Source organism: Poecile atricapillus, chromosome 3, assembly GCF_030490865.1.
Source record: "Poecile atricapillus isolate bPoeAtr1 chromosome 3, bPoeAtr1.hap1, whole genome shotgun sequence".
Lineage (NCBI taxonomy): Eukaryota > Metazoa > Chordata > Aves > Passeriformes > Paridae > Poecile > Poecile atricapillus.
This window is the reverse complement of record NC_081251.1, coordinates 454,331-476,934: the sequence shown is the minus strand read 5'-3', so window position 1 is coordinate 476,934 and position 22,604 is coordinate 454,331. Positions and strand designations below refer to the sequence as shown.

General features: G+C 66.1%; 2 protein-coding genes and 1 non-coding gene across 5 annotated transcripts; all 3 read right to left on the bottom strand.

Moving 5' to 3' along the window:
• Positions 1 to 34: 34 nt before the first annotated feature.
• MPV17 (mitochondrial inner membrane protein MPV17) lies at positions 35 to 6,976 on the bottom strand. Of its 2 annotated transcripts, XM_058834228.1 has the most exons (7): positions 6,844 to 6,976; positions 3,071 to 3,186; positions 2,705 to 2,797; positions 2,379 to 2,474; positions 895 to 927; positions 690 to 742; positions 35 to 614 (listed from the first exon to the last, which is right to left on the bottom strand). In XM_058834228.1, the coding sequence occupies exons 1-7, from the start codon at positions 6,914 to 6,916 to the stop codon at positions 545 to 547; spliced, it is 534 nt and encodes a 177-aa protein (XP_058690211.1). In that variant the 5' UTR covers positions 6,917 to 6,976; the 3' UTR covers positions 35 to 544. The 2 variants fall into 2 exon arrangements, with proteins under 2 accessions (XP_058690211.1, XP_058690212.1); XM_058834229.1 differs by lacking the exon at positions 2,705 to 2,797 and having other exon boundaries at positions 897 to 927.
• On the bottom strand, positions 6,955 to 21,243 carry CAD (carbamoyl-phosphate synthetase 2, aspartate transcarbamylase, and dihydroorotase). Of its 2 annotated transcripts, XM_058834231.1 has the most exons (45): positions 20,576 to 20,892; positions 20,184 to 20,323; positions 19,156 to 19,285; positions 18,822 to 18,964; positions 18,569 to 18,710; positions 17,913 to 18,084; positions 17,655 to 17,840; positions 17,458 to 17,570; positions 17,209 to 17,354; positions 16,992 to 17,123; positions 16,536 to 16,769; positions 16,232 to 16,453; positions 15,707 to 15,895; positions 15,401 to 15,525; positions 15,188 to 15,321; positions 15,001 to 15,113; positions 14,651 to 14,901; positions 14,334 to 14,580; positions 14,124 to 14,222; positions 13,807 to 14,031; positions 13,547 to 13,729; positions 13,235 to 13,453; positions 12,989 to 13,156; positions 12,736 to 12,918; positions 12,558 to 12,662; positions 12,235 to 12,483; positions 11,937 to 12,018; positions 11,592 to 11,758; positions 11,318 to 11,482; positions 11,110 to 11,241; positions 10,831 to 11,032; positions 10,563 to 10,753; positions 10,354 to 10,494; positions 10,150 to 10,245; positions 9,942 to 10,080; positions 9,783 to 9,830; positions 9,274 to 9,318; positions 9,016 to 9,170; positions 8,859 to 8,933; positions 8,542 to 8,754; positions 8,247 to 8,372; positions 7,994 to 8,149; positions 7,816 to 7,917; positions 7,635 to 7,729; positions 6,955 to 7,092 (listed from the first exon to the last, which is right to left on the bottom strand). In XM_058834231.1, exons 1-45 carry the CDS (start codon positions 20,658 to 20,660, stop codon positions 6,990 to 6,992), a joined length of 6,768 nt encoding a protein of 2,255 aa, XP_058690214.1. In that variant the 5' UTR covers positions 20,661 to 20,892; the 3' UTR covers positions 6,955 to 6,989. The 2 variants fall into 2 exon arrangements, with proteins under 2 accessions (XP_058690214.1, XP_058690215.1); XM_058834232.1 differs by lacking the exon at positions 9,783 to 9,830 and having other exon boundaries at positions 20,576 to 21,243.
• LOC131578371 (U1 spliceosomal RNA) lies at positions 21,074 to 21,237 on the bottom strand. Its single transcript, XR_009277462.1, has one exon. It is a non-coding gene; the product is annotated as a U1 spliceosomal RNA (small nuclear RNA).
• Positions 21,244 to 22,604: the final 1,361 nt, after the last annotated feature.

The following is a 22,604-nucleotide window of genomic DNA, read 5'->3' as shown; positions in this document are numbered from 1 at the left end:
GGGCCACAAGCCCCCGGGCCATGGGAATCAGAAGTGAAGACCACCGTTTATTGATGCTCCAACTGTCCACAGCAGAGCCACAGCAAACCCCGTTTTCAGGGGGAGCATCCCCAGCCTGCAGTGACCCCAGTTCTGTGGCCATGGCACAGCCAGCTCAGGGCCATTTCTGCTCCTCCATTTCCCCTCCTCTCTTCCCTCGGGATGTGCCATGGGAAGGGCAGAGGGATGCTCGGGGCAGGAGCGCCCTGTGTGCAGGCAAGGGCTCAGAAATGGTTGAGCACAGGTGGAGAAGCTCATCGTGGGCAGAGCCGCTGCGCAGCATGGCAAGAGCAGATCCAGCCCTGTCTTGGCACCATCTTCTCCCTGGGGCAGTGGGGGCTGAGGCCACAGGGGTGGTGCTCCCCTGAGAAGAGCGGGATGGCTGCTGCCAGGACCCCGCGTGTCCCACCTGCCACGGCCACACGCGCCCCCTCCAAGGGCTCTGAGCTGCGGTGGGGTCAGGCAGGGCACAGGCTGGGGACAGGGATGGGACGTGGCTTCTGCCTCACATCCGATTCGCTTTCCAGGACAGGTAGCAGTTCCACACGATGGCAACACATTGGACAACAGCCAGCCTGGGGACAGAGGGGACAGGGTCTGCAGCTGCCGCCTCACGGGGCAGGGACTGGGCGCCAGGGCCGCAACGTTACCTGTGCTGCAGAGGCACAAAGTAGAAGTTTGCAACTTGCACAGGTGGCCAGATCTGGGCAGAGAAGAGGAGGAGCAGTGAGGAGCCCTGCCAGGGTCCCTGCCCCACACCCACCCCTGCCTGGCACTCAGGCTGTCCCACAGAGCCCATGGCAGCCCCATGGAGGAGACGGGCAGGGACAGGCACAGAGATCTGCCAGCACTCACACAGTAATTGGTCATCAGGGCATCCACATAGTCCTGCAAGAAAAAGGAGGTGTGAGCACTCAGAGGGCCCCTATCCTTGCCACTGGTCCCCCCAGCTCCACACTGCTCGGCACGGAGCCCCTGCAGCCCTGCCCATGCCTTCCCTGCCTGAGGGTGGCAGGGAGAGGGTGACCAGAACCATCCCCCCCGAGAGCCCTTTGTGCCACAGCCAGGGCACATGGGCAGATGGCTTCTCTCCCCAGCGTGGGCTGTGAGCCCCTCTCCAGCTCAGTGCCCCCCCAGGCCCCTCCTGGGCACCATGCAGCAGAAATGGAGAAGGGCACTGAGCTGGGGCAACTGTTTTGGGACTCCAAGGTGCTGCCTTGTCCTCCTGCCACAGCCACGGCCGTGTCACATCCCTGTCCCATGGCAGCAGGACAAGTCCCTCATCCAGCTTGGCCGTGACTCAGCCAGGAGGCCGGGCTCCTCCTGCCGCTGGCCAGCAGCCCAGGACGGGCTGAGCAGGTGCGGGGTGATGGATGCTCTGCTGACGCTTCCTCTGCGTGGGGAGAGGCGGATGCACCCCAAGCCAGGGGTGAAGGCACTGCCAGAGCTGCTGCCCAGCCCCCAGCCCATCACCCCCTCGCAGGTCAGGGCTCGCCAGGAGCCACAGCTCGCACGAATCACCAACGAGGGCAGGATTCCCTGGGGAAGGCAAGGCAGGATCCATGGCACGAGCTGGTCAGGATGCAGCAGGGCAGAGTGCTGCCTGTGCCCACGATCTGTTCATGTGTGTCCTCAGGGTGCCTCAGAGCACTCCATACCCCGTCCGTGACTTGCACAGAGTCCGATGAAAGCAGAGGTGATGGGATCCTGCCCTGGGATCTGCTTCCTGCACTCTGGGGCAGGATGAGGGGCACATACTGGCAGCCCAGAGTGTAGCAGGCTGGTGACTGGGTGCTCCCATGCAGAGGAATAAACCCTGGGTGGTGGCACTCAGGCAGAGCTCCAGCCAGGCTGGGGCCGTTCACACGCAGCTCCGGAAGCATCAGCGAGTGAGGCTGGTGTTGCCACTCCTGGCAGCCACACGACCACCCCAGCGTGCCTCCTCCTGTGGCAGGTGGGCACCCACTCCCCAGTGACTCACTCTGGACACGCTGACTCAGTGTTCACGCCGGTTTCCAGCAATTACTGTTAATGGGAGTCATCTCCGTAATTGCTCTGGAGACCCAGCCAGGAGCGGGGCTGGACAGCATGCCCATGGCACCCGTGTCTGGCTCAGGTGGGACCCCAGTACTCACCCACAGGACACCCACGCCAGAGGAACCAGGCCTGGCACCAGTACTTGGACTGGCAGCACTGGGCACCCAACACGCCCAGGGCCCTGGGACCATGGGCACGGACACAAACAGGAGCAGCCGCCAGGGCCAGCACACACGGAGGAGCTGCCAGGGCCCCACGGCTGCCCAGGGCCCCTCAGGGCTGCCCAGGGCAGCAGCACATACCTGCTGGACCTTGGACCAGTTATCCTGCACTGACAGCCCATTCACGGCCCCTGTGACAGCCAGGAAGCAGCCGAGGAAGCACGGTGCGAAAGCCCCCTGCGAGAGAGGAGCCACAGCCCACGCTGAGGAGCTTGTGGTGCTTGAAGCCAGGCTGGCCATGGGCAGCCTCTGTGAAAATGCCCCCCCCAGCCCTCCACTGAAGTGAGGCTGGGCCCAGCTCAGGCTCTCAGAGCAGGCTGGAAACCTGCCATAGGGACATGGCTGTCCCCACTGCTCCATCCCACTGCCCCAGTCCCATGCAACACCCTCACTATTGTCACACCAACCTGGTCTAGGATCACCTTCTTCACAGCCACAACTTTTGTGTTCCCTGGGATGAGCCAATCCAGGATCCTGTACCAGCTGCCCACAACAGGGCCCTGCAGGAGCCAGGGGGTGAGGAGCAGCATCTGCCCTCACTGGTCACCGGGGTCAGGGCTGGGGGGATCCAAGCTGGTTACACGGCCCTGCTCCAGCTCTGGACCACAGAGACAAGCTTGTCCTATGCTGCTCCTGCTCCATGGAACTGGCCCTGCCCATGGCTGCTGGAGGTAGCACCAGGATGGTCCCACCAGGCTGAAGAAGCCTCCCACTCCATCCCATCCCATCCCACCCCAGCCCACCCCACCCCAGCCCACCCCGCTGCCACTCACCACAAAGCAGAAGCCAATGGCCATCATTCTCAGGGTGCGGGGGCAGTGGTGCCCATGCAGCCCCCGCTGCTCCACCAGCTGCTGCGCAATCACATCCCCAGCTCCCATGAGGGCCCCTGCAACCAGCACAGCCCACTCAGGCAGGTGAGACCCTGTGTGGCCTGTCCACAGCTGGGCCCCCTGCCCCAGGATGCCGGAGCCTGCTCCAGCCCTGCCGGCTGTCCCAGCTGCAGCTCCCCACTGCCTGCACCAAACCCCAGGGCACAGGCGTCCCACTCTGCCAAGTGCCTCGGGCCACCCAGGACACCGCAGCATCTCTGGTGAAAACGGTGTCCAGCTGCACCTCGTCCCTGTGACCTGGACAGGGGCTGACCCTCACCCAGGGTCCACAGTGCCTGGGGCTCTCAGAGCAGAGCCTGCCCAGCTGCTGCCCGTGATCTCCACCGCAGCTTTTCCCACAGCACCCCCAAAGCTCTCCCTGGACACCGGGCAGGCTCTGCTGACTGTGATCCCCTCCACAGAGAGCAGCTCCAGCAGCTGGGATGGGCAAACCGAGCTCCCCGCTGCCCAGGCTGTCCCAGCCCCTTGCCCCAGCTGGCTGCTGGCACAGCTCCTGGCCCTGTTTCTAGATCAGTGTCCCTGGTGGGGTGCTGCCCGGCTGGGTCTCTGGCAGCTCCTGCTCCATCCTACACCCCTGACCCCATCGACGCAACTCGGCTGGCCCAGTGCTGCCCCCTCCAGCTGCTCCCCCGGCCCTGGCGGCTCCTGCTCCCTCTCCCCGCTCCCCCTGGGACGGTTCCCTGGCAGGTCTCCAGCCCCACTGCCTCTCTGCTCCGTCCTTGGAAGCCCTGAGCCCAGCAAGCCCTCAGCCTGACGGGTGCCAGCCCCAGCCATGACCAGCTCGGTACCAGCTGTACCCCAGGGACTTCCTCAGTGGCTCCTCGTGGAAAAGGGCCCAGCTCCCTGTCCCCACACCATGCCACATGGTCCCCGAAGCTCACCGGCAGGGCCAGCCCAGGCTCTGCTGCCCCACAGAGCTGCTGCACTCCCAGCAGCACCACCTGCTGCTTCACAGCTTCCATCTCCTGCCCCAGCATCTGAGGGTCTGTCCCCAGCCTTGAGAGACCCCACAGCCCCCCACGATGGCAGAGCAGCCCCATCAGCTCACAGGCCACACCGGGCAGGGGGTGGAGGCAGGCGCTGGACTCCAGGCACAGAGCCCTGGCTGCTGGCAGCAGCACTCCCAGGAGCTGCAGTCCCAGGAGCTGGGTGCAGGGCACGGCACCCACGGAGAGCACAGCAGGCACCTCTTACTCATCCAGTGCCAAAGACTCAGTGCCCAGAAGTGATGAGGCTGTGCCAGGAGGGACAGACCTGTCCGTGCATCCCTTCCCAGGCCTGGGGATGCAACCAGATCCAGCCCCCCGCAATGGCTTTGGCCACAGTGCCTGCCCAGGGTGACACCAGCACAGCCCAGCCACAGCTCCTGTGCATGGCTGGAACTTTCATCCCAGCCAAACCTGGTGCCCAGAGTGCCTAGCAGCCCCCCAGGCTGATGTTCTTGTGCCCAGAGGACTGTGAAGGGGGCCCAAACCTGAGCAGGGCACCATCTCTGTGCCCATGGCATTGCTATGGCAGGAGCAGGGGACTGCTCTCCACAGGCAGAGGGACAGGAGGGTCACGGCTGCAGGCACGTGCTACTGCCCACTGTGCCCAGGCCCTGCTGGCAGCCTGGCCCAGGGCCCAGGATGCAGGAGGCAAAGCCCTGCCTGACCCCAGAGCCCTGGGCCGGCAGCTCAGCCAGCAAGTGTGGCTGCACACAGCGGGCACAGCCAACCGCCAGCAGCTCCCTGGCCTGGCCCCAGCTGGCAGCACTGGGGTCTCTGGGAGCAGCGAGAGAAGGCAGGGCTGGAGGTTGGGATAGACCTGGCACAGGGCTGGGAAGCTTCATGGACCATCACAGCCAGCAGTGGGGCTGAGCCTGGCCAGGCATGGAGATCCTCGTGGAAGCTCTGAGGAGAGCAGGGGCGCTCACACCCCCCTGGCTGGAGCTGGGCACCTCCCACAGCAGGAAGAGCCCAACCCGAGGGCAGAACCTTCTGGGCTGGTGGAACCAAGTGCAGCAGCAGCCCAGCATCCAGAGAGGCTGTGCCCCACAGCCCTGCAGGCTGACAGAGCCCTGGGGACAGGGGGCTGTGTCACAGCAGCACCAGCTCCCACAGGAAGCAGCAACAGGCAGAGCAGAGCCGAGGTCAGAGCCAGCCCAGGGCCACAGTGAGCAGGGGAGGGGTGGGCAGGGCCGGCCCTGGGAAGCCCGTCCCAGCTCTCCACTGGCCTCCTGCCAAGCACAGGGGGACGTGCTGCCAGCAATAGACTCCGTGACATCCGATAAAAATAACAGCAGGAACAGCAAAGCGGCCTGGCAGGGCCCCAGCAGCCAGGCAGGGGGGCATGGTGCCACCCCCCCACGGCTCTCAGGGCTGAGGGCCAGTGCCAGCACAGTGAGGGGAGCCCCCGGCTCAGCAGGGCACCCCCAGGCCCCGGGGTTGTGCTTTCCCAGCATCCTGGGCTGCTGGGAGCAGGAGGGCAGGGGCAGCAGTGGCAGGGCAGGGAGAACCGGGGCGGGAGCAAAGTGGGGGTGACAGGGAGGCTGCGAGCAGGAGGTGAGCACGCAGGGACCCCCCAGCTCCAACCATCAGTGCAGCACAGGCACCACACAGCCCTGAGAACATGTGCCACAAGCAGGACACGCTCCCCCTCCACCCAGAGCCAGCCACAGCTGGGGTGTGGGGAGGGAGCAGGGCAGGGGGGGCAGAGCTGCTCGGTGCCCCAGGGCTGCAAATCCTCGGAGCAGCAAAGCCATGAAGCAACACCAGGGCAGATCTGTGGCACCTCACAGCTCTGCAAGCAGCAGCAGTGTTAGAGAGATTGAATCCCCTGTGCCGAGCCCCGGGAGCCTCTCCTCAGGCAGCAGCTCTTTGCCTTCAGCACTGACTGCTGCCAAACACACAAGAGCTGAGCCCTTGCGAATTCCCCGTGTTGCAGCTCAGCATCATCTCCTCCCACGGGAGGGGGACCCCAGGACAGCCTCCCCCTGGGTCTGGGTGTGAGGGCTGTGATTCCTTACAGTCCCTGCTCTGGCCCCAGCACAGATCCCTGTCACAGACCTCCTGAGCAGGGAGCGGGTGACATGGGGGTCCGTGCTGAGCCTGAGCGTGGCAGCTCCTCTTCCACCTAGGACAGGCCCCTGAGGCACTGGAAGCCCCCCAGCTGTGTTCTGCCCTGCCTCCGGCAGGGTGGTGGTGCCCACACAGCGGGGTGAGGGGCTGGGGGGGCCGGGCGTGGGCAGAGGGTCCTGTGCTGATGGAGGCTGTGAGCAAAGAGGGAGCTCAGCTCACCGGGGAGAGCAGGGACCACCAGGGGCATGTGCAGGGGGGACAGGGCGTATGCCGGGGAGGGTGGCCCGTGTGCCAGCAGGGGCAGGGCAGGGGGGCTGTGTGGGGCCTGGGGCAGGGGGGCTGTGTGGGGCCCGGGGCAGGGCAGGGGGGCTGCGCAGGACCCGGGGCGGGGCAGGGGGGCTGTGCGGGACCCGGGGGCTGTGTGGAGCCTGGGGCAGGGCAGGGGGGCTGTGTGGGGCCTGGGGCAGGGCAGGGGGGTTGTGTGGGGCCCGGGGCAGGGCAGGGGGGCTGTGTGGGGCCCGGGGCAGGGGGGCTGTGTTCCGGGGCCGGGGGTCTCAGGGCACGGCCGCAGCAGGAGCCCGGCCCGTCCCTTACCGGCTGTGAGCGCCTGCGCCGCCCCGGGCCGCCGCGCCAGCAGCCGCCCGCAGCCCCTCCAGAGCGCCGCCATGGCCCCGCGTGTCGCGGCGCAGTGACGCAGTGTCGCGGCGCGATGTCGTGTCGCGACCGAGAGCGTTTATTGGTCAGTAGCGGCCCAGCACCGTGGCCAGCAGCGCCATCCGCATGTACATCCCGTTCTCCGCCTGCCGGAAGTACGCGGCGCGCGGGTCCGAGTCCACCTCCACGCTGCGGAGTGACGTCATCAGCGGCACCGCCCCCCCGGCCCGGGGCCCTCAGGATCCCCCCGGGACCCACAGCGGCTGCCCCCGCTGATCTGAGCTCTCCCCCGGGACACACAGACCCACAGCGGCTGCCCCCGCTGATCTGAGCTCTCCCCCGGGACACACAGACCCACAGCGGCTGCCCCCGCTGATCTGAGCTCTCCCCAGGGACACACAGACCCACAGCTGCAGCCCCTGGTGCTCGGAGCTCCCCCGGGACACATAGAGCTGCAGCCCCTGGCGCTCAGAGCTCTCCCCAGCCCGGTCACCACCCCGCCGTCCTCCTGCCCCAGACACCCCCACACTCTGCAGCTTCCATGGCCCTGCCAGCCCCCCCTGCAGCGCCAGCTCCCCCAGAGCCCCCCTACAGCCCCCGTGCCCGGGGTACCCCCACTTGTGCCCTGCGGAGTCCACAGCCCTTCTCCCAGCCACCTCCCCACACGCTCCCTCCAAAGCTCCCCTGCCCCAGAGCCCTGCAGCCGCCCTGCCCCGTCCCCCCCTCCCCACCTGATCTCGTTGACACGGGGGAGGGGGTGCATCACCACCATCCTCTCCTTGGCTCGGGTCATGATGTGGGGGGTGAGGATGAACTGCCCGAAGCACTGAGGGAACACACAGAGCCCTGAGCTGGGCCAGGGGAGTCCCCACACCCCCGGAGGGCAGCAGGACCCGGGTTCCCCTCACTCACAGCCTCGTACTCCTCGGCCCGCTGGAAGCGCTCCTTCTGGATGCGGGTCATGTAGAGCACGTCTGTGTCTGGCAGCGCTTCCTCGATGCTCCCGAACTCCTCCTGGGGCAGCACCGTAAGGGTGAGGGGGCACAGGGCCAGAGAGTGTGTGTGGGCCAGCCCCCACCCTGCTCCTCACCTGCTGGATGCCCCGGGAGGCCACAAAGCTGGTGATGTCGGGGGGCATGCGGAGGCCGGGAGGGGTCACGTAGCGCAGGTTGACGCGGTACTGGGTGAGCAGGCGGGCCAGGGAGTGCACCGTGCGCCCGTGCTTCAGGTCACCCACCATGGTGATCTGGGGAGAGAGGTCAGCCCAGCCTGTCCGGGGCCACTCAGGGCCTGGACAGGGCCCCCTGACCAGCCGCTTGTGCCGTCTGGCCCCTGCACCTCACCGTCATCCCGTTGACTGTGCCCAGCTCCTCGCGGATGGTGAAGATGTCCAGCAGCGCCTGCGTGGGGTGTTCCCCCACCCCGTCCCCGGCGTTGATCACCGGCTTGCGGCAGTGCCTGGCGGCCAGCTGGGAGCACCAGCAAGGCAGGGCAGGTGAGCACAGGCAGGACACGATTCCCAACCCCGACCCAGCTGGGGACCACATCCCTGCCCCACAGCACAGGTCACCATCCCTGCCATCGGGGCAGAGTCCCCAGTGCCTCCAGAAAAGGAAACAGCTTCCCTCAGCCCCTCACCTCAACAGCGCCAGGCTGGGGGTGCCGCAGCACCAGCACATCAGCGTAGCAGCACATGGTCTGCACAGAGTCAGCCAGCGACTCGCCCTTCTGCACAGAGGAGGTGGCCTCGGAGAAGGACAGGACAGAGCCACCCAGCCGGCTCATGGCTGCTGCAAAGGAGCTGCTGGTCCGCGTGCTCACCTCGTAGAACATGGTCGCCATCACCTTCCCCTGCAGGGCCGGGCCGTCACCTCGGGGAGCCCTGGCATCCCCGGCTGGTTCAGGGCTCCCTCGCGGTGCCCAGGGGACAGGTGTGCACTCTGTGCACGGCTCACCTTGAGGATGTCCAGGCTCCGCTCCTTCTGCACCAGCATGCGCAGGGTGTGTGCCACATTGAACAGGTGGGACAGCTGCGGGGACAGGTGGCGCGGGAGGCACCAGGGCTCAGCTGGGGCACAGGAAGCACCGCAGCACCCACAGCCCCGCACCCACCTGCTCCTTGGAGAACTGCCGGACAGAGAGGACGTGCTGCCCGACAAGGGGGTGCAGCAGCGGGGAGGTCTGGAAGTGGGGAGCGCGCTGAGGAGACGCCTGGCGCGGGACAGGGCCCAGGGGGTAGAAGTGGCTGTCCTGGACCCCCGCTGAATCTGTGGCACCGAGAGCAGCTGGTCAGCCCACGGGAGTGCTCTGAGGAGCCCAGCCACCAGCCTCAGACCACGGATCCCCACTGTGGGCCCCTGCTGCACTCACCCAGTTCCGCTGCCTTCCTGCTTCCCTTCTCACGAGTGTCCTCAGCTGGGTGGGAGAGGGGAGCGGTGGTATTAGGGGTTGTGGGGAGTAGCGGCACCCCGGGGCCCCGCTCTCCTCCTGGTGTGCTGCCAGCGTGGCACAACCCTCCTGGCCCTTGGCAACACCAGGTGAAATCAAGATGGGCCCGATGCCAGGGTGACGGTCAACCAGAGAGGCAGTCCAAGCCCCACGCTGTGCTGCGACCCTCTCCCTGCACGCCCTGCAATTCCCAACTGGCCACCCCCCAGATCACACTGGCAGGTGAGGGGTCCCTGAGGTGAGCTGGGGCAGGAGGGGAGCGGGCGGCCACGGCCATGCCCTGTCCCACAGCGCCCAGTCCCGGTGCTGGGTGCCATCAGGGGCCCGTGGTGGGCAGCGCAGGCAGCCCGGGGCCTGCACGGCACCTGGGGGAGGGGATGCACTCATGGGCTGCAGTCAGTGCCATTAGTGAGTCCCCCCCCAGACATTACCGGTGCCTCGGGCGCCCGGGCGGTGCGCGGCTCCCAGCCTCCGGAATGCTGAACGGGACACAAGGGCTGGCATCAGCGGGGCCGCCCAGCCACGCTCCCAGACCCGGCCCCCCAGGCAGCGTGCCCGCCGCTCGCCCGCCGCACCGGCCGCCCCCCTACCTGGCAGCCCGGGGTCGGAGGCTCGGTGGATGCGGGGCGGGAGGTGGAAGCGTGTGTCACCTGCCGGGCCGGGCCGGCGCGGGCTGGGGGCTCGCCCACGCAGCGCATCACCAGCCACGTGCCGGGACTGCTCGGGGGTCTGAAACGAGAGACCGAGCTGGAGCCAGGGCGGAGAGGGACCCCCTGCCAGCTGGGTACACCCCAGTACCTTCACACTCTCCTTGGTGGGGGCCCCATGTGGCAGCAGTGCAGCTCCTGAGGGCCACTTCTTCACATCCTGTCCATAGCCAGGGGGCACCAGCACCTGCAGCCACGGCAGAGATGGGATTAGGGAAACGGGGTCAGCACTGGGGGACCCCCTCTGTGATGGAGAACATCCTCAATACAAGAATAAAAAAACCTAGGACCTTACCTGCCCATCAATGTAGGCAACCTCCCCACGCAGGACTACCCTCCGCACTGTTCCCTTCACCTGCATGCCCTCAAAGGGGGTCCAACGGGCCTTGGAGAAGACCGTGCTGCTGGGGATGATCCATTCGTGCTCCAGGTCCACCTGCCAGGACAGTGGGTCAGAGGCAGAAGGGTGGGGGCTGGACCTGGGGCGGGTGGGCAAGGACACACCTCCACAAAGGTGTCCTCCTGCGCTGGTAGCCCAAAGATCTTGCGAGGGTTCTCATAGAGGCGCTGGACGATGTCCTCCACACTGAGTCGCCCCTCAGAGACGGCCGTCAGCAACAGCGGCAGCATCGTCTCCAGGCCAGGGTACCCAGGGGGCGGCTGCTGCCCCTGCTTCTCCTCCAGCGTGTGGGGTGCTGCAGGATGGGGCTGGTCACTGGAGCCTGTCCCCACCACCTTCCCCGCCCCATGGCCACCATCCCTGGGGACTTACCGTGGTCAGTGGCAAAGCAGTCGATGATGTCCATGTTCTCCCAGAGCGCCTGCACGTCCTGGCGGGTGCCCAGCTCCGGCCGCACAGCTGCACGGCCCTTCCCGAGGCGCCCCAGGTCATCCTGGCTCAGGAAGAGGTGGTGCGGGGCCACCTCGCACGTCACCGGGATCCCCCTCTGCTTGGCCGCCTTGATGAGGAGGATCTGGGGCAGCCGTGGTTAGTGGGGAACCCACAGGGCGCCGTGCTCCATCCCTGGAACCCACGGCTCGCCCTGCTCACCTCCTCCCTGCGGGCCACGTGACAGATGTGGACGGGACGCTGGTACAGCTGGGCCACCATCAGCACGGCAGCCACCGTCTGCCGCTCCGCGTGCGCCACGATGGGCAGGTGCCGCGGCCACTGCTCCAGGTGCTGGGGGGAACGGGGCTGCTGGGCACCGCTGCGGCGAGCAGATCCACCCTGCGCCAGCCCCTGCCCTCCTGCTCACCTCCATCCACAGTGACACGTCGTCCATCCTCAGGCTGGAGAAGGTGTCGTTCAGGTACATCTTGAGCCCAGCGGCTGCACCAGCCAGGGGGCCCAGAGTGCCAGCATTGTCCAAGGAGGCCCCCAGGAAGAGAGCAAAATCGCAGCGGGCCCCAGCCTCAGCCAGCTGCAGGACAAGAGGCAGTGGGTGCTGTGGTGGGACCGGTCCTGCCACCAGCAAGGAGCCCACCATGGCTGGCACAGGAGGGAATGTGAGGCTGGCAGCAGCTCCTCACCTTCTGCGCCAAGGCGAAAGAGGAGGCGTCGGTGATGGCAGGGCTGGTGTTGGGCATGGCACACACCATCGTGACACCCCCGGCCAGGGCAGCTGCCGTGCCCGAGGCAAAGTCCTCCTTGTGGGTGCCACCCGGCTCACGGAGGTGGACGTGGACGTCGATCAGGCCTGGGGAGTGTCAGCATCAGCACTGGCAGCTGCTGGCCACAGGGGTATGAAGGACGAGGGCCATCCTGCCAGCGCAGCACGGAAACATCTCTCCCCGCCGTGCCTGCAGACGTGCCCAGCCCCACTGCCAGCACTGTCCCGGTCCCGTGCTGCCCCCATGGGGCCACCGAACACCCACCTGGCAGACGGATGAGCTTCTGGGATGTCATGCAATCCACATGCATCTTCAGTGGGGGGGCTGCGCCGATCTGGCCCAGTGCCTGCAGAAACAGCAGCCGTGAGGCAGGACCCTAGGTCAGGAGCAGGACCAGCGTGATGATGCCTGTACCCCAAAAACAACCCCTGCACAGTGACACCCACACACAGTGCTGGCCCCACAGCACCCACAACAGGACTTCTACAACCCTACCTCGCTCCCTTTCCTTGCACCCGTGGTCCCCACGTGCCCCAGCGCATCTCTACGTGTCCCAGCCCACCTCTACGAAGAGCTTTGTGCACTTGATGTCGATGATGAGGGGCACGGAGTAGTCGACAGCCAGGCGCCGGGTGCGGTACCCCTTGGTGACAAAGGAGGAGAGCCGGCGGCCCCCCGAGTTGCGCATTGAGAGGTTAATGACCATCTCAAAGTGGTTCTCAGCCAGGTAGTCCAGGATGCTGCGCTGGGTCTCCCGGGCACCAGCCTCGCTGCTGTCTGCCTCCTCGAAGTGCCAGTCCACAGCCTTCACCTGCAGGCAGTGACCCCGTCAGGGCCCTGCAACACCCCAGGAGTGACCCTGGCCCTGCAGGCCCCAGCCCTGACCTTGATGCCGTGCTCGGTGTAGAAGTCGGCGGTGCCGAGGCTGGCATACAGGTTGTAGCCGAGGCTCTCCAGCGTCCGCACCGTGGGCAGCAGCTCACTCTTGTTCTGAAATGAACCAGGGGCCGGTCAGAGGGCAGAGAGGGAACCCCAGGCTCCCAGCACTTCTACCCCCACATACCTTGTAGCTGCCGATGGTCAGCAGAATGTTCTTCTTGGGGATCTTGAAGCCGGTGCTGAGCATGGCCTTCAGGTACGCCTCGCAGCGATTCTCGCCAAAGCAGGCAACCTCACCCGTGCTGGTCATCTCCACACCCAGCACCACATCAGCGCCCGCCAGGCGTGAGAAGGAGAACTGGGGCACCTGGGGGCAAGGGGACACTCAGGAGCTGCCTGACCCTGCACCCCAGCCTGGCCCCATGGGCCCCACTCACCTTGACACCAACGATGCCTGTGCCTGTCATCAGTCCCACAGGCTCCACATCCTCACCCATGATCACCTGGCTGGCCAGAGCCACCAAGTCCACACCCAGGGTCTTGGAGACAAAGGGGAAGGAGCGGGAAACACGAACATTGCACTCTATCACCTTCAGCTGGTCATCCTAGGAGAGAGAGCAGAATGAGGCAGGGCTGGGGACGTGGGGTGAGCACCCACCTGTCCAGTCCCCAGTCCCAGGTACCTTGGCGATGAGCTGCAGGTTGAAGGGCCCTGTGACCTGCAGCTCCTGCCCAATGGCATGGACAATGGCCTTGATGCGCTCCAGTGTCTTGGGGGTGATGTCCTGTGGGGGGGTCACCAGTGTGGCATCACCCGAGTGCACCCCAGCGTTCTCCACGTGCTCCGAGATGGCGATGGCCACCACCACACCGTCACAGGCCACCGCGTCCACGTCGATCTCCTGTGAGCGGGAACATGGTCACAGCCTGTCCCTGGGGTGGGGGCTAGGGCTTTCAGAGGGCATCCCAGGGCTGGAGCAGCCTCCTGGATGGACCTTGGCCTCCTGGATGAACTTGGAAATGACAACAGGCTGCTCCTTGGACACAGCCACGGCGTTGCTCAGGAACTTCTCCAAATCGCTGTCCGAGTATGCCACGTTCATGGCAGCACCGCTCAGCACGTAGGAAGGGCGCACGACACAGGGGTACCCCACCTTGCAGCAGAAGTGCTTGGCTGACTGTGGGAGAGACGGAACCTCAGCGCACGCGCAGGGAGCCGCCCTGAGGCAGCCCTCTCCTGTTTGCTGGGCCCCACCTCCATGTTGGAGAGCTCCTTCCAGAGGGGCTGGCTGATGCCGATGGAGTCGAGCAGGCGGGAGAACTTGAAGCGGTTCTCGGCCGAGTCTATGGCCTCCGGGGAGGTACCCAGGATGCGGCACTGCTGCCGGTGCAGGGCCATGGCGATGTTATTGGGCAGCTGCCCGCCCATGGACAGGATCACACCCTCGGGGTTCTCCAGCTCGTAGATGTCCATCACCACCTGCAGCACCGTGCGGGGCACAGGGATGGCTGGGACAGAGCCATGGCAGCCCTCACCCAGCCCTGCAGCTCTCAGGGCCCCAGCCCCCTCACCTCAAAGGAAATCTCATCGAAGTAGAGGCGATCACACATGTCATAATCGGTGCTCACTGTCTCAGGGTTGTAGTTCACCATGATTGTCTTGAAGCCCATCTATCGGGAGTCGGGACAAGGTGAGCCCAGAGCCCCCAGCCCCTACCCAGCCTCATCCTCTGACTGGGGACACCCACCCCTCGCTCCACAGGGTGCTGGGGCCCGTCTGACCTTGCGGAGCTCCTGGATGCAGCCAACTGCACACCAGTCAAACTCGACACTGCTGCCAATGCGGTAGACACCGGAGCCAATGACCATGACATGAGGCTCACGGAAGGCCAGGTCGTGCTCAGAGCCATTGTAGGTCAGGTACAGGTAGTTGGTTTGGGCTGGCCACTCTGCTGCCACAGTGTCGATCTGCTTCACCACTGGCAGAATCTTCAGGTCGTGTCGCATCTTCCGCACGGCCAGCTCGGTGCTGCACAGAGCTGGGTGAGCGCCAGGATCGAGGCAGGGAGCAGAACAGGGCTGTCCCCATCCCATCTCACCTGAGCACGGCCAGGGCCACCTGCTTGTCGGAGAAGCCGAGCTGCTTGGCGCGCTTGAGCACGGCGGGCGGCATGGTGCTCTGTGCACCACGGTACGACTCCAGCAGCAGCGCGTGGTCCGTGATGCTCTTCATCTTGTGCAGGAACCAGCGGTCAATCTTGGTCAGCTCATAGAGCCGCTCGATGGAGTACCCGGCCTGCAGCGCCGCCGCCAGCACGAAGATTCGCTTGTCCGTCGGCGTCTCCAGCTCCTGCCGGGCCAGGGGTTGAGTGTGGCCGAGGGAGGCAGGCGGCCCCCTCTCCTCCCAGAATGGCACAGCCAGCACAGACACCCAGACCCCAGTGCTCACCATGTCTGAGGCCGGCTTCACTGTGTGATCAAAGCCCACACAGTTCTCGTCCACCATCCTCAGAGCCTTCTGGAACGCCTCCTCGAAGTTCCTCCCAATGGCCATGACCTCCCCTGCGGAAGGTGGGGTGAGCAGGAGGATCCCGTGCCCGCCGCGTGCCCCAGCAGTGCTGCCCTCCTGCGCTCACCCACGCTCTTCATGGAGCTGCCGATCTTGGTGCTGACGCGCAGGAACTTGCTGAGGTCCCAGCGCGGGATCTTCACCACACAGTAGTCCAGGCTGGGCTCAAAGCTGGCCGTGGTGGAGTTGGTGACAGAGTTCCTGAGGAGGTGACAGGGGTCAGCAGCTGGGGCCATCCCACCAGGGCAGCACCTTGTCTCATGCTGTGGTGGTGCCTCACCTGAGGAGGGGCAGGGGGATGCCCAGAGCAAGTTTGGCAGCCACATAGGCCAGCGGGTAACCAGTGGCCTTGCTGGCCAGGGCCGAGCTGCGGGAGAGCCGGGCGTTCACCTCAATGATGTAGTACTGTGGGCAGCAGGCGGGCAGGGTCAGTGGGTGCCGTGGCACAGGCCAGACCCGCTGTGTCCCAGAGATGCTGCTGCAGCACAGCCTGGTGGGACAGCATGGGGCAGGACCCAGATCCCCCAGGGCGAGGCTGGCCGGGGATCAGCAGCGGGAGCCAGAACCCGTAGGGAGCTGCAAGTACCTGCTCTGACTCGGGGTTGAGGGCAAACTGGATGTTGCACTCGCCCACGATGCCCAGGTGCTGCACCACCTTGATGGCTGTGCGCCTCAGCATGAAGTACTCGGTGTTGTTGAGGGTCTGACTGGGTGCCACCACAATGGACTCGCCCGTGTGGATCCCCAGCGGGTCCAGGTTCTCCATGTTGCACACCTGGCAGTGGGGAGGTCACTGTAGGCTTGGGGTTCCCCCACGGCTCCACGTGCTGTCCCTGGTGGTTCCTCCCAGTTCCCACCACATCCTCCCCTGCCCAGTCAGGACTGGAGCACACGGGGTGTTCCACTGGGTGGAGAGCCGGGGTGAACACCCCAGCACAGGGGCGCAGAGCTCTGGCACACAGGGGGCAGCTCCCAGTGGCACACAGCAGCTGTGCCAGCACCATTGGAGGCACTGGGGAGCCCTCCCTGGGGACAAGGAGCAGTGCAAGCCCCCAGCCCCTGCCCCACATTTATCCCTCTGCAGCAGCCGAGGCCTCCCTCCATCCCGTACCGTGACGCAGTTGTTGTAGGCATCTCGCACCACCTCGTACTCAATCTCCTTCCAGCCTTTCAGGGACTTGTCCACCAGCACCTGGGAGGTGTGGGTGAAGGCCTGGCTCACCAGAGCCACCAGCTCCTCCCGGCTGTTGGCAAAGCCGGAGCCCAGCCCCCCCAGGGCGTAGGCAGAGCGCACCAGCACCGGGTACCCCAATCGCTCAGCTGCAGCCTGCGCCTACAGGGAGCAACGAGGTCATGGTGGGAACAGGAAGGACAGGACCCTGCCCTGTCCCACAGCCCCCCAGACAACCCCAGACCTGCTCCAGGGAGGCAGCCGCCTCGCTGGGCGCCACGTGCTCCCCGATCTCCTCCATCTTCTCCACAAAGACCTTGCGATCCTCTGTCATCTCTATGGAGGCAACGGGGGTGCCCAGCACCCGCACGTGGTAACGCTCCAGAACCCCCGCCTTGGTCAGCTCCACGCCACAGTTGAGGGCCGTCTGCCCCCCGAAGGTCAGCAGCACCCCGTCAGGCCGCTCATTCCGGATCACCTGCGGGGTACGGGGCGGTGGGACAGAAACCACAGTGAGTCCTGTGTTTTCCAGCTGCCTCTTCACCTGTGCGGCCCCTCAAGTCCCTTCCAACCCTACCCAGCCCTACATGCACCAGGCTCTAGGCCATCCCCCAGCCCAGCCCCAAGCTCATTTCCCTGAACTCCACCATCCCTGCGTTCCCAAATCACCCCCTCCCAGCCAGCACCCCGGGGTGCTCACCTGGGTGACGTACTCGGGGGTGATGGGCAGGAAGTACACCTTGTCTGCCAGGCCCTTGGAGGTCTGGACCGTGGCGATGTTGGGGTTGATCAGCACCGTCTGGATGTTCTCCTCCTTCAGCGCTTTGATGGCCTCATGGGGAGCAGAAGGGTCACAGTTGGTGGCCCCTGGGTCCCTCCCCACCCTGTGTCCCCTATGCCCTGGGGTGGGCACTCACCTGTGACCCCGAGTAATCGAACTCGCCTGCCTGCCCAATGGAAAGGCCACCAGAGCCCAGGATCAGCACCTTGCGGGGCCGGGCTGCATCCAAGTCCCCCGCTGGTGCCTTGCTGTAGGTCAGACACTCCTGCAGGCGCTCCCGCACTGGGGGGGGACGTGGCACGTTGGGGACAGGAAATCCCCGTGCACAGCCCTGTCCTGCAGCCCTCGGCCCATGGTCCCGCCCGTCTCTCACACTCACACCCACCTGTCCGGGCACTGCCGTGCCCGTCCCGCAGGTCCCGCGCCACCTCCACAAAGACATCAAAGAGACCCTCCAGGTCCGTGGGGCCGGCGCAGTGCTCAGGGTGGAACTGGACACTGCGGAGGGGATCAGGCAGGGCACATCACTATGACCCACAGCCACAGCCCCCAGCCCCACACGTGCTGTCCCCCCGCACGCACCTGAAGAAGGGCTTTTGCTGGTGGACGAGGCCCTCGTTGGAGCCATCGTTGGCGTTGGTGAAGAGCGGCAGCCAGCCGGGCGGGAGGCTGCCCGTCTCCACCGCGAAGCCGTGGTTCTGCGCCGTGATGAAGCAGCGCTGCGTGTCCTCGTGCAGGCAGGGCTGGTTGTGCCCACGGTTCCCGTACCTGTGTGGCAGGACAGGTGTCAGGCAGCCCCGGCAGCCAGGACCCCTGCAGTGACTCCAGACTCCCACTCACTTCATCTTGTAGGTATGGGCACCGAGGGCCAGGGCAAGCAGCTGGTGTCCCAGGCAGATCCCAAAAATGGGCTTGGGCTGGGGTGCATCCAGCACCCGGCATAGGCTGGACACCGTCTCCTGGCAGAGCTGTGGGTCCCCAGGGCCATTGCTGATGAACAGCCCATCAAAGTCTGTGTCAAGAGAGCAGCAGGGTCAAAGTGGGGCCCCTCAGCAGGGCCCCCAAGATCCCCACAGACTCACAGTGGGCACTCCTGGCTACCAGCAGAGAAGCACCCTGAGCCTGCAGCTCCCTCGACACCCCAGCAGGGTTGCAATCAAGGTGTTCTGACCCCACAACACCCATTCAAAGGGCAGCAAGGCCCAGCCAGTCCCCCATGGCATCCCCCACCCTGGGCCACACCAATACCACAGTGCAGAGTCCCCCATGCCAATCACAGCAAGGCAGCCCAGGCCCATGGCCCTGCTCCTGTGGTGCCACACTGAGGGCCCAAGCCCCAAAGCCTCCAGGAATGATGACACCGAGGCTCCCCACCCCACCTGCCTTGAGCAGGACACAGGTGCCTGCTGTCCCCAGCAGCAACCATGCAGACAGTCCCTATGCCAGACCCCATTCCTCCCACCCTCTCCGATTGTCCCCACCCACTGCCATCTCACCTGCAGGGTCCAGCGGGTGGTCCCAGGGCACCACAGTGACAGTGGCCCCCCGCTTGCACAGACACCGAATTTGGTTGTTCTTCAGGCCGCAGTCGAGGGCCGTGACACGCAGCGACCCGCCCGGGTTGAACACTCGTGGTGCCTGTGGGGAGGGGAGTGGGTTGCCCGGACTCCTGCTGGGGCCAGCCCCCCGCAGCGAGGGGCTGCACAGCCCCCCCACTGTCCCCAGCCCTGCTCAGACTCCCCACCACACCTTCAGTGACACCTCCTGCACCAGGTGCTTCTCGTTGGGATCCTCGAAGGAGAGGCTCCCCTCGGGGGTCCCATCCGGCACCAGCTTCCCCAGCAGCGTCCCCTTCTCGCGGATCTTCTTTGTCAGCGCCCGGGTATCCACCCCTGCAAGTGGGCTGTGAGACACAATCCCACGGTCCTGGCCCAGCCCAGCCCTGTGCCCCGGCAGCATCATCACCCCCAGACAGAGGGTCAGACCCCAGGTGGGCAAATTTCCACAGAGACGGGTCTGGTTTCAGAACTTGCAGACCCATAGTCCCCACCCCCACCGTACTCTGCTGTCTCCCCAGTCCCACCTTGTAGCCCAGGGATGTTCTGCTCCTTCAGCCACTGGTCCAGGGAGTGGGATGCGCTCCAGTGGCTGGGGGTCTCTGAGCACTCGCCCACCACCAGTGCGGCCACATGGATCTTGCTGGACTCAAACCACTGAGGGGACAGAGGGTCACCAGCCCTGGTGAAACCCCATGGAACACAAACCCCATTCCCACAGCACAGGACCAGCCCTCCCAGTGCTGGGCTGTCACTTGCCCCGACCTTGGCCCACACGTATCGCAGCAAGGCTGAGCCTTAGTCCAGCAAAGTCCCTGGATCAGGGAGGCCCAGGACGGGGTGTCCAGGCCCCCACAGTGCTGCTGGACTGCAGCCCACTGCCCACATTCCAACATGGCCCGTGCCACGGGACGCCTCAGCTTGGCTCAGCTGCAGCACAGACCAAGCTGATGGGAAAGCACCCACCCACCAGCCACAGCCTCGCCACCGAGGTCCAGACATGCCGGTACGTCCTGTCCCATGGGATCAGGGCTCAGGTTCCTGGAAGCACAGCCACAGCAGAGACCTGCACACCACAGGCCTGGAGAGGGCTGCTAACAGCGAGACCCCCCAGGTCAGAGCGGGGAGGCCGGCACAGCACAGCCCCAGCAGGGCTGGACTCTGCCCCGGGATGGGCAGCGTGGTGGCCAAGGGGCTGGGAGGGGGCTGGGGCCTCGAGCAGCCCCTCTGCCCAGCCCCAGCCCTGCCTTATCACAGGGGTTCGAGACTCCCGCCTTGCAACAGAGCCCTGCTGAGGAAACACACAGCCCCACACCCCACGAGCTGCGAGGGCACCCCAATCCCAGCGCACTGGGGTCTCCCCCTGGCCAGCCCCCGTCCTCGCCGTGTCACAGCACGCCGGGCCCCGAAGCGTCGGGGTCAATCAAACCTCTTCCTGCCCCCATGTGCCACTCACTGTGCCCTGGCACCTCGTGCCACCCGTGCCACCCTGGCAGCGTCCCGTTCTGCCACACGCCAGGCGACACCAGCGCGGGACCAGCAGCCCCTCGCTCACCCTGCTGAGGCCGAAGGCGTCGGGCTCGTCCCGGGGCACTCCGTAGTTACCCACCAGCGGGTAGGTAAGCACCAGGATCTGCGCCTTGTAGGAGGGGTCGGTGAGGGCCTCGGGGTACCCGACCATGCCAGTCTGGAACACTGCGGGGGATCGCGATGGGGGTGATGCGGGGCGCAGCCCGGCCCCGCGTCCCGTCGGGGGCACCGAGCGGGGCACAGCCGGGCCGATCCCAACCCCGCGCCCCTCGAGGCCCCACGGAGGGGCCCCGAGCTGACGGAGTGCCCGGGCCGGGCCGGGCCGTATCCCCGGTTCCCGCTCCTTCCCGCGCCGCCGCCCGTCTCGGGCCGCCCCACGGCATCCCGGCCCCGGCCCGGCCCCCCGGACGCACTCACCGACTTCTCCGGCCGCGGCGGCCCCGACGGCCCCGAAGGGGCGGCCGGGCAGCACCGAGCCGTCCTGCAGCACCAGTCGGGCCATGGCGTCGCCACGTGCGCTCCGGCGGCTCCGCGGCGGGGACGGAGCGGGGTGCGCGCCGCTGGGCTGCGGCGGCGGCGGGAGGATCCGGGGCGGGGCCGCGCCGGGACCGCCCCGGGGCGGGACAGCCGCACCCGGTGCAGCGGCCGCGGGGGCTCCGCGGGGCGAGAGCGGGCGCGGAGAACAGCACCGAGCCGGGGCCCGACCGCCGGTTCCCGGGGCGCGGCCGGAGATGCTGGAGCAGCCAAGCACCGGGACCACGGCGGGCTGAGGGCGAAATCAAACTTGGACAGGGCGATGGGAGACCCGAACACCTCTAAGTGATCCTAAACGGACGGACTTGTGCTGCAGAAACTCAAAGTTACGAGAACTGAAAGACTTCTTCTGAAATCGTTCTGTCTTTGCCACAAATAAACCAGGGGAGAGCGCGAACGCAGTCCCCCACTACCACAAATTATGCAGTCGAGTTTCCCGCATTTGGGGAAATCGCAGGGGTCAGCACACCCGGAGTGCAAGGGATGAGCCTCGCCCTGGGAAAACCACCTGCCTGATCATGGTGTCTCCCCTGCCAGGTAAGTATGCCCAACCCCGCCCAGCGCCCACACACCCTGCCCGCCCCACGCCTCCCCAAGACACGCCCACCCCGAGCCCGGCCCCGCACCCAACCGGCCCCGCGCTGCGGCCCGGCCCGCACGGCCCGGCCCGCGCAGCGCCCGCGGACGCGCGAGGACAGCGCGGGCTTTGTGCGGGCCGTGTCCCGGCATGCCGCGCGCGCCGCTCTGATTTGCATAACCCCGCCCACCGACCGACCCGCGCCGCTCCCTGCCCCGCTCTGATTTGCATAACCCCGCCCACAAACCGCCCCGCACCGCTCCCTGCCCCGCTCTGATTTGCATAACCCCGCCCACAAACCGCCCCGCACCGCTCCCTGCCCCGCTCTGATTTGCATAACCCCGCCCACAAACAAACCTGCACCGCCCCTGCCGCGCGCGCCGCGCTGTTCCGCCCTCCTCAGGCCCCGCCCCCCGGCCCCGCCCCCTCCCTGACCGGAACCGGGCCCTGCTCCGGGCCCGCGGGTTCGGGTCCGGCTGCCCGGGACTCGGTGTCCGAGCACAGCGGTGCCGGGCCAGAGCCGCAGCAATGGCGGAGCGCAGCAGCCACTGGAGCGAGAGCGGGAGATCGGGCCGGGGGTGAGCGGCGCTCTCCCGGGGACACGGATCGCTGCCGGCTGGTCCTGCTAGCAGAGAGGGACGCGGGGATCCCCGAGATCGGCAGGGCTGCCGGGGCTGCACAGCACCTCCCCGGGTGGTGAGGGGCTGTTCTGGGCTCCAGCACAGGGCCACAGGATGGCACCTACAAGGTGCCACAGCCCAGCTACCCCCGGTACCGCGGGGCTCTGGGCACTGGCAGCAGCACAGGGAGAGCAGGTGCCCGCGGAGGGGATGCCCGTGTGCCCACGGTGCCGTGGAAATGCCCATGCAGCCTCCAAGGGGCAGCAGGGGGCCATTAAACACCGGTATTTGCTTCACCCCAGACCCAGCAGCTCCCATCACCCCACAGAGCCTTGCACACCCACAGCCGACACGGCCCCTGTTCCTCTCCTGTCACTGCTGGCCGGGCTCTCAGGGATGCACCGGCTGCTGTGGGCAGTGCTGTCCATCTGCAGAACAAGGGCTCAGAAGAGAGATGCCAGCTCACAAAACTCCCCAAACTGCTTGGGAGATCTGGAGCAAAGCTTTTAGATGGGTAGCAACGGCTTCTGAGCATGAAGGATGAATAAGATACCTGCAGGGGCAGCATCAAGGTCGTGCTGGGCTTATCATTGTTGGAGTTTGTGTCAATGAGGATTCAGCCTGTATTAAATGGAATTGATTCGTGCTAACTGAATTGTAACTATTTGGAAAGTTATTCTCAGAAGCGATCAAAAGAATCGGTGTTATAAGGCAG